At 40.2% G+C, this 10,000-nt stretch overlaps 2 protein-coding genes across 5 annotated transcripts in view; both read left to right on the top strand.

The window, feature by feature from the left end:
* Positions 1-5,202, top strand: part of LOC131363235 (alpha-actinin-2-like) — a 35,808-nt gene extending 30,606 nt beyond the window's left edge. The window contains exons 16-22 of one of the 3 annotated variants that reach the window (XR_009206295.1): positions 621-755; positions 847-1,026; positions 1,298-1,444; positions 1,713-1,780; positions 2,848-2,913; positions 3,864-4,022; positions 4,220-4,358. Coding sequence is in view for 2 of the 3 variants with exons in the window: in XM_058405563.1 (XP_058261546.1) it covers positions 621-755; positions 847-1,026; positions 1,298-1,444; positions 1,713-1,758; positions 2,810-2,913; positions 3,864-4,022; positions 4,220-4,378 (930 nt within the window). In the remaining variant the exon portion in view is untranslated. Of the gene's footprint in view, positions 1-620; positions 756-846; positions 1,027-1,297; positions 1,445-1,712; positions 1,781-2,809; positions 2,914-3,863; positions 4,023-4,219 lie in introns of all 3 variants that reach the window. The other 2 variants (XM_058405563.1, XM_058405562.1) reach the window with 2 other exon arrangements.
* Positions 5,203-7,947: 2,745 nt separating this feature from the next.
* mtr (5-methyltetrahydrofolate-homocysteine methyltransferase) overlaps positions 7,948-10,000 on the top strand; it is a 34,784-nt gene continuing 32,731 nt past the window's right edge. For both annotated transcript variants that reach the window (XM_058406180.1, XM_058406179.1), the window contains exon 1: positions 7,948-8,171. In XM_058406180.1, the coding sequence (XP_058262163.1) occupies positions 8,138-8,171 (34 nt within the window). In that variant the 5' untranslated portion in view covers positions 7,948-8,137. The remainder of the gene's footprint in view (positions 8,172-10,000) is intronic.

The raw sequence follows: 10,000 nt of genomic DNA, 5'->3' as shown, positions 1-10,000 counted from the left end.
TCTGCCTGTCTGTCTGATTGTTTGTTTGTCTGACTGTCTGTCCAAGATTCTTATCAATGCAATATCTCAAGTGTTTAAATGTTTGAAGGGTTTATGTGGAGTCCTCACTGTAACCAGAAGATGATCAGGTTTTGGATTTGGAAGCTTTCTTCAATAGCTTCCTTGATGATCGAAGTATATTTCGAGGATATTTCTGGCACACAAATTAGTAACAGGAAGGGTCATGAGACACATTTGTGAGACATGAGACATTCCGGTCGTTGCCGTTGGTGTCGAGTTCAACTTGTTTAGTTATGTTTAATGATTTGCAACATAATGTCCTGCTATCATTTTTATTAGAGCAGCTATTAATATATCCTGTGATTTGAATAGCAGCCAGCTGGCACTCCCCCAACAATGTAACATAACAGCTTCTACACCAGACCTGCTGTTATAGACATTGAATTAACACACAAATAATCTAGAAGCTCTTGGAATGAATGAAATTCAGATAAAAAGACCGACTTTATTTGCATGGTAAGGTTAGGGGAAAGGCAACTGTTCTTTTTACTACAAGAAAATAGAATCAGAACAGAAATTGCCTAAATATCATTAATACATGACAGTGTGTTTGTGTGTAGGTGAAGAGGCTGGTTCCTCAGAGGGATGCTGCATTAAGGGATGAGTTATCCAAGCAGCAGGCGAACGAGCGCCTCAGAAGGCAGTTTGCGGCCCAGGCCAACGCGATTGGACCCTGGATACAGGCACGCATGGAGGTACAACAGAAATATTACAAACACAGTGGCTTTCCTGCCTTTGCAGAGTGTGTGTGACAGAATGTGTGTGTGTGTGCGTGTGTGTTTTCAGGAGATTATACGCTGCTCTGTGGATGCAAGTGCCACTCTGGAGGATCAGATGAATCAGCTGAAGCAGTATGAGGGGATGATCATCAACTACAAGCCCAACATCGACAAGCTGGAGGGAGATCACCAGTTTATCCAGGAGTCACTCATATTCGACAACAAACACACCAAGTACACCATGGAGGTGCCTCACTCTGCTATATGCTGTAGTGCTATGTTGTGTATACTGATAAATTTGGTAAAAAGAAAGAAAAAAAATAATGTACACAATGTTTCACTGACCACAAATGTAGTCAATCAGCGAAGACCATTGTCTGAAGTTTGCTCAGAAACTGCCCTGAGTGTGTGAATGGGTGAAAATGATGGCTTTAATACACTGGATAAAGCATCTACTGAAGAAAAATGAGTGGATTGATGAACTAATTAATTATTTATACCTCTATAATATATCTCAGCATATCCGTGTTGGATGGGAGCATCTCCTGACGACTGTGGCTCGCACCATCAACGAGATCGAGACTCAGATCATGATCCGCGACGCCAAGGGCATCAGTCAGCAGCAGCTCACCGAGTTTCGCTCATCCTTCAGCCACTTTGACAGGGTAAGATCATCTGCACACACACACACGATGGAAGAATCATACAGAATATATATATATATATATATATATATATATATAGTTTTAAAAGACATTTAAACTTATATATAATGTTCATTATTATATATTGTTTAACAGTGTATTTTGTTATAGTGTATTCTGATAGCTTATGTAGATGGTTCTGATGGTCCTGCTAGTAACTGGAGTTTGATTGTGTACGGTTATTATTGTGTGTGTGTGTGTGTATGTGTGTGTGTGTGTGTGGTCCCAGAGTAACCTTGAGCAAGTGTGTTCTACTGATTTTAAAGCTTGCCTGAACCTAACAGGAAACACCAGGAGGTATTCCCCTAACACTACTTACATCATGCACATATTTTACAGACAGGTGACCAATTAAAGGAAAAAGAAAACAACATCAAGTGTGTTATTAAGGGTACTGGGCAACGACACACAGCCAGAACAGCTTCGGTATTGATTACACAAGTCTCTGGAACCATGATGACACAATGAGCGCACAGGTTTTCCGAAATATTTTGTTTTCCAGAAATATTTCCAGTTATATTTTTTACTCAGTTGGTACTCAGTTTCGATGAAGGTGATGCAGAGCCCTGTCTAACACGTCACTCCTAAAACCCCTACAAGAGTTCACTGTGAAGGCTAAAGCATATTCGATTCAATTTCTCAATTCGGGTTTATTTGTATAGAACTTTTAACAATGGACGTTGTCTCAAAGCAGCTTTACAGAAGTATATAAACATAGAAAAAGTATATAAAGTTTAAAGTTATCTCTACCATTTATGCCTAATGAGCAAGCCTGAGACCATGGTGGTGAGGGAAAATCTCCCTGAGATGATATGAGGAAGAAATCTTGAGCGGTACCAGGCTCAGAAGGGAGCCTCATCCTCATTTGAGTGACACTGGACAGGAAACAGCTCTTGAGAAACTAATACATCAATGTAGTTCTGAGTTCATTAGCACATGTCCGAGTGGTTCTATCCACAGCAGTCCCCTGGGTCGCATATGATATACCTTATATGTTCTTTTCATCTGCATCAAACCATTCAGCGAGTCCTTATGGCTTACGGATGGTGGCGGAGCCATCTGGGAAGAGATCCCATCTACCCCCGTCTAAGGCATAACAGAGCAGCTGTTTTTCCTTTAATTTGTAACCCATCTCTGTCTTCTTTCACACAGTAATCTGACTGGCATTATTATTATTTCATCATTTTGAGATGAAATTTCATTACGCATGTGCTTTTTGACATTCTGAACATTATCACATATGTGTGTGTGTGTGTGTCGTTGTGGGTATTAATAGTCCCCTTATCTATATTATGATTCTCACATCTCTCTCAGCCACTTTCTGATTTCTCATTGCGTATTCTGTCTCTCATTCAATCCTGCAGAAGAAGAAAGGAGGAATGGATACTGATGAATTCCGTGCATGTCTCATCTCCATGGGTTATGACCTGGTAAAAAAAAAAAAAAAACCCTTTAGAAATACTTTTACTGATCTATCGTTCATGAAACGCATCTATATATCTCATTAACACAATCTCATGCTCTAGGAATATTTTGCTTCACAAAAATGGCTGAAATCTAGAGACTCTGTTTATTGGTGATTTTCTTATCGACACAGAGAACATTGATTTTTGTCCTCAGGTTTCATAAATCTGGTGTTATTTAAATTAGCATTGTTATAATAAAAAAAATTAAGTATAACTCGTATATTATATAACTTTCAGTTGCAAGAGTTTTCTTCTTGTATATTTGTAGTTTTTTGGTACAACAATGTTGCTTTTCAAAGTTTACAGAGACCAAAGAAAGTAGCAAAGTGACAATTAGATGATTTCTTGTATTATATTATGCATTGAAAGGAGAAACAATTACGCATACTGTATGCAATGAGACAAAAGCAAAGAAACAGTAGCGTCCAAGGCACTGTGGTTTTATTTCAGGCACTAAACCCTAACTCAACCTCTTCCACTTGTAAATGATAAGTTTTTAATTCCTGAAGGTGATTTGAGAGCGTTAATTAATAGCCCCTGAGCTCTCCAGGATAATCCAGTAGGTCTTTTACAGATTCTTTCTCGCTCTGTTGTGTTATAGACCTATTTATCTACACATGTGCTCGTGCTCAGACATACACATTGCTGTGTACCTGGACTATGACACTTTTTTTTTTAAATTAAAGCATGCCAAATATCTAATTCACTTCATTTTTCTTATCACAATAAATAACATTTCAAATGAAAATGGAGAAAATATTATTTCTCCATTTATATGTGTTATTACACAGTTTTTGATAACAGTGCTGTTATAGTAGTCCTAGACAAGCGTAAGACTTTGTTTGCTGGAGATCTGAAAGGTGGAGAGGGAGATTGGTGCGACCCGTCTCACGATTACATGCGTGTACGTGCAGGGCGAGGCGGAATTTGCTCGGATCATGTCAGTGGTCGATCCGAACGGTAAAGGAACGGTGACGTTCCAGTCGTTTGTGGACTTCATGACCCGGGAGACCACTGAGACTGACACTGCTGAACAAGTCGTCGCCTCCTTCAGGATTCTCGCTGGTGATAAGGTGTGTGTGTGTTTGGGGGGGGGGTCATTCTGTTACACATTTACAGGAAGAAAATATGGGGGCACTTTTAAAACCTACAAAATTATACATACTCTCCTTTTTTCCCCACACTTCTACCCTCTCTCTTGTCTAAAATCTCTGCTTTGGAATTTTCCATTTGTAACTATTTTCCCTCGCCTCTCTTTGTTGTGTTGCAGCCGTTCATAATGATTGAAGAGCTGAGGCGTGAACTGCCTCCTGAACAGGCTGACTACTGCATCGCCAGGATGCCTCTATACACCGGACCTGATGGAGTGCCAGGAGCCCTAGATTACCAAGCCTTCTCTTCTGCCCTTTATGGAGAGAGTGACCTTTAAACACACACACACACACACTTTTTTCTTTCTCTTGATTGCCATGTGTTACATTACTGATTCTAGCACTCCGTCCTCCTACAACCTTCCCTCATGACTCAAAAGCATGTTATCATCTACCACACAGTGTGTCTCCTTTCCAGGTGTAGACTTATATCGCTAGTGTGCTAACTAGCTGGTTCACTACTTAACTAGTTGTTATTTAACATGGAAGATTAAAGTAGTTACATGATGTTACATCAGTAAAAACATGTATCTAAAATATTTGCCTACATAAACTTATTTTTTAAAATAATAATAGCTTATCCACCATGTTTGCTTATACATCAGATTTATTTCAATGCCTTCTGGGTCATTTTTTGCTCCAGAGTCTTTCCTACTCTGTCTGCTGCAGTCTCATTTCACTCCAAGACATGATTGAACAAATCTCATGAGCTTCTTAAGTGGGAGGCAGTTATGGAAAAGGGTGAGGGAACGTCAACAAGAGTGCTTTAAAAAAAGTACTGGAACACAGAATGCATTTTCTTTTCCTTAAATAACACGAAAATCCCTTAATTATTAAAACTGCAACTACCTTTATTTATGAACCAGGAGAAAATTCAACATTACTTAAACACAATATACTGTATTAATAAACCTTTAAACAGGTTGTCTATTGTTGATCTGAGTCACCTCGATAATAAACGCCTGAATCAGTTCTGTGCTGTCAGCATGTGAAATTATAACACTGCATTGGTCGCCATAAGCCTCTGATGATTCATTTATTCCTAAGTTGATCAAGAACATGGCTCATACATAGATATTCACACATAAAGTTATGTAATCAATAAAGCTTAATTGATAGCAAACTGTTGTGTGCTTCATTCTTTATATATTCAATATCCTACATATGTACACTACCAGTCAAAAGTTTGGACACACCTTTTAATTCAATGTTTTTTGTTTAGGGATTTATTTTCTACATTCTTGAACAATACTGGAGATTTCAAAACTATGAAATAACACACATGGACTTCAGTAATCCATATGTAATGATAACAAAAAACAGTCAGTTGTTATTTTAAGACACGAAGGTCAGGTGTTCTGGAATAGTTCTTGCAAGAACAGTATTGTCAAGTGCATTTGCAAAACCCATCAAGCACCATGATGAAACTGGCTCACATGAAGACCATCCCAGTAAAGCAAGACCAAAACTTACCTCTGCTGCAGAGGAGAAGTTCATTTAGAGTTACCAGCCTCAGAAATCACCAGTTAACCGCACCTCAGATTAGAGCCGTTATGAAGGCTTTACAGAGCATCAGTAGCAGACATATCTCAATATCAACTGTTCAAAGAACATTATAGTGTATTTCGGCCGCCTTCAGCATTGTTTTACAATGTAGAAAGAAATAAACATCAGGAAAGACCATGGAATTAGAAGGTGTGTCCAAACTTCTGACTGGTAGTGTATATATGAATGTATATAGAATAAAGAATAGAAAATGGGTTTTATGACAACATGGCAATATGACCTGAGGTTCTGAATGAACTCTGGTATGAAATCAGCAGCTGTTGTTGGCTAAAGACCTTGAAAACTCTCAGCTAACACTTATTTATAACGTTATAATGAACAGTGCAATGAAGAAGTCTTCATTGGAGCACAAAGAATCATAAAAAATGCTTTGCGTGTAGGAGTATGCGTATCTCATAATGTGTACTATAGATAATAATAATTAAAGTTATACATCCAGTATTGTGAATATTAAATTAATCGTGATCTAGCCACAATTCAGGGTGTCTAACACTATAACAGATTATTCCAAATATGATTGTGTCCCCTTATCTTAAAGAAATGATTCAATATTTGACAATACCATGGAATTTGTGATGATACAATACTATACTATTCGATTTGGGCCAGGCCTATGGTTATTACATGAATTGATGATGATATGGAGACAAACAAAAGTTATAGTCAGACCATCTTTCTAGCTTACCCATACATCTCACCCATATGAACTTGTTGATCAGCCAATTCCAAATTTAGTCGTTTCTTCGCTGTTAATAATCACCTCCACTTTTCCAGGAAGGTGTTCCACTACATTTTGGTGAAATGTGGCTGTGTGGATTGAGGTTAGTCACTGATGCTGGCAGCGGAGGTCAGCATTCCAGTTCATCTCAAAGTTGTTGAGGTGAAGGCCACTTGAGTTCTTCCACTCCAAACTTGCCAAATCATCAGTCTTCATTGAGCTCGATTTGTGACACTGAAGGGAAATTCAGCATACAAGACATTCTATACAACTGTGTGCTCTGTTGTTTTGGGAAGAATTACATATGGGAGTGATGGTCTAGTGTCTACAAACTTATTGACTGCATAGTGTATGTATATTAATGTTGCTCAATAGTCTTAACTGCAACAATACAATTACATATAATTTAATTATGATTATAATCTAAACTCATAATATAACTGAGGACATGAAGCCTTTATTAACGCCACACATACATTACAGCGGAATTATTTCTTCACATATCCCAGCTGAGGAAGTTGTGGTCAGAGCACAGGGGCTGTATCATAGTTCCCCCTGGAGCAGAGAGGGTTAAGGGCCTTGCTCAATTGCCCAACAGTGGAGCTTGGTGGTGCTGGGGCTTGAACCCTGATCCTCCGATCAACAACCCAGAGCCTTGACCACATGAGCTGCCACTTTAATTACCTTTACAGTTACCTTTACACTCACTGCCCACTATTATGAACTACACTAACACTGCCTTCCTTTGCTCTCAAATCAGTCTCAGTTCTTCTAGGCATGGATGTCAGAAACATTCCTATGAGACATGACTGTGTCACACAATGCCTGCAGAGTTTCCAGGTGTGCTTTCATGCTACGGAATTTCCAGTTTCACCAAATCCCAAATTTGGTCTACTGGATTTAGATCCTGTGACGGGGAAGGTCACTAAAGAACTCTTTCTTTCTTTCTTTCTTCTTGCTTTCGGTCGATCATCCTTTCTTTCTTTCTTTCTTTCTTCTTGCTTTCTGTCAGTCTTTCTTTCTTTCTTCTTGCTTTCTGTCGGTCTTTCTTTCTTTCTTTCTTTCTTTCTTTCTTTCTTTCTTCTTGCTTTCTGTCAGTCTTTCTTTCTTTCTTCTTGCTTTCTGTCGGTCTTTCTTTCTTTCTTTCTTTCTTTCTTTCTTTCTTTCTGTCGGTCATCCTTTCTTTCTTCTTGCTTTCTGTCAGTCTTTCTTTCTTTCTTCTTGCTTTCAGTTGATCATCCTTTCTTTCTTCTTGCTTTCTGTCAGTCTTTCTTTCTTTCTTCTTGCTTTCTGTCAGTCTTTCTTTCTTTCTTTCTTTTATGTGTGTTTAATTAATAACGAGATCATAAGCATCATAATTTATTTTAGGAGTAAGATGAAAGTTACTTGTGATACACTGCACATGGCATATATCTCTAACATTAGGCCTGAACATTATTATATAATTCGCTTCCTAGTTTGATGAAATCCTCCACAGCAGAGGATGGTGCAATATCTCGAAAAGCCTTCGGCGCATGCGGGGTGGACAGACCTGCGCATGCGCGGGAAACAGTTCGGTCGCGCGCCTCGTGTGGAGCATGCGCACCAGACAGACGGTTTGATCCGCTCAAGCGAGAGAGAAGTTTTCAGTGGGATTTATGGCCAGGATTGGGGGCTGAGGACTGAGTTCTTCACGTTTTAATGGTTTAAAACAAAATCAAGGCTGAAGTTGTACAGGTTGTTTTGGGACACGGTTAAGAGTATAGGTTTTAAAATGGGTCCGACAGTTCAGTATGAGACAGAAACAGGTAAGTGTTTGGTTTGTTAGCTACAACTGTCACATCTGTAAACTGTAACTGTATAACTGTAAAGATCATATAATCCTGCAGAAATGAGTAAATAAACCAAAAACCGTGAGTCGTGAGTCGTGACGAATCATGAACGTTTGGGGCAAATCATCAAGAAAAGGCTGTCTGTAATTTTCCTTTTATTATTAAACGCTGATATAAAGCATCATAATAATCTCAGGAGACAGAAGCGTGTGTGTGTGTGTGTGTGTGTGTGTGTGTGTGTGTGTGTGTGTGTGTGAGAGAGAGAGAGAGAGTGTGTGTGTGTGAGAGAGAGAGAGAGTGTGTGAGAGATAGAGAGAGAGAGAGTGTGTGAGAGAGAGAGAGAGAGTGCGAGTGAGAGAAAATGTCTGAGTGTGTCAGAGAGAGAAAGTGTGTGTTTGTGTATGTGTGAGAGAGAGGGAGAAAGACAGTGTTTGTGAGTGAGAGTGTGTGTGTGTGTGTGTGAAGGAGTGAGAGACAGAGAAAGTGAGTATGTGTGTGTGTGTATGAAGGAGTGAGAGAGAGTGAGTGTGAGACAGAGAGTGAGAGACAGAGAAAGTGAGTATGTGTGTGTGTATGAAGGAGTGAGAGAGAGTGAGTGTGAGACAGAGAGTGAGAGACAGAGAGAAGGTGAGTATGTGTGTGTGTGTGAAGGAGTGAGAGAGAGTGAGTGTGTGTGTGTTTGTGTGTGTGTGAAGGTGTGAGAGAGAGTGAGTGTGTGTGAAGGAGTGAGAGAGAGTATGTGTGTGTGTGTATGAAGGAGTGAGAGAGAGTGAGTGAGAGACAGAGAGAAGGTGAGTATGTGTGTGTGTGTGAAGGAGTGAGAGAGAGTGAGTGTGTGTGTGTGTTTGTGTGTGTGTGAAGGTGTGAGAGAGAGTGAGTGTGTGTGAAGGAGTGAGAGAGAGTGTGTGTGTGTGTGTGAAGGTGTGAGAGAGAGGGAGAAAGACAGTGTTTGTGAGTGAGAGTGTGTGTGTGTGTGTGTGTGTGAGAGAGAGAGAGAGAGTGGTGTGTGTGTGAGAGAGAGAGAGAGAGAGAGAGAGAGTGAGAGAGAGAGAGAGAGAGAGAGAGAGTGCGAGTGAGAGAAAATGTCTGAGTGTGTCAGAGAGAGAAAGTGTGTGTTTGTGTATGTGTGAGAGAGAGGGAGAAAGACAGTGTTTGTGAGTGAGAGTGTGTGTGTGTGTGTGAAGGAGTGAGAGACAGAGAAAGTGAGTATGTGTGTGTGTGTATGAAGGAGTGAGAGAGAGTGAGTGTGAGACAGAGAGTGAGAGACAGAGAAAGTGAGTATGTGTGTGTGTATGAAGGAGTGAGAGAGAGTGAGTGTGAGACAGAGAGTGAGAGACAGAGAGAAGGTGAGTATGTGTGTGTGTGTGAAGGAGTGAGAGAGTGAGTGTGTGTGTGTTTGTGTGTGTGAAGGTGTGAGAGAGAGTGAGTGTGTGTGAAGGAGTGAGAGAGAGTGAGTGTGTGTGTGTGAAGGCGTGAGAGACAGAGAGAAGGTGAGTATGTGTGTGTGTGTGAAGGAGTGAGAGAGAGTGAGTGTGTGTGTGTTTGTGTGTGTGAAGGTGTGAGAGAGAGTGAGTGTGTGTGAAGGAGTGAGAGAGAGTGTGTGTGTGTGTGTGAAGGTGTGAGAGAGAGTGAGTGTGTGTGTGTGAAGGTGTGAGAGAGAGTGAGTGTGTGTGTGTGTGTGTGTGTGTGAAGGAGTGAGAGAGAGTGTGTGTGTGTGTGAAGGAGTGAGTGAGAGAGAGTGAATGTGTGTGTGTGTGAAGGAGTGAGTGAGAGTGAATGTGTGTGTGTGAAGGAGTGAGTGAGAG

Source organism: Hemibagrus wyckioides, linkage group LG13 (assembly GCF_019097595.1).
Source record: "Hemibagrus wyckioides isolate EC202008001 linkage group LG13, SWU_Hwy_1.0, whole genome shotgun sequence".
Lineage (NCBI taxonomy): Eukaryota > Metazoa > Chordata > Actinopteri > Siluriformes > Bagridae > Hemibagrus > Hemibagrus wyckioides.
This window is presented reverse-complemented; position numbering and strand designations above follow the sequence as displayed.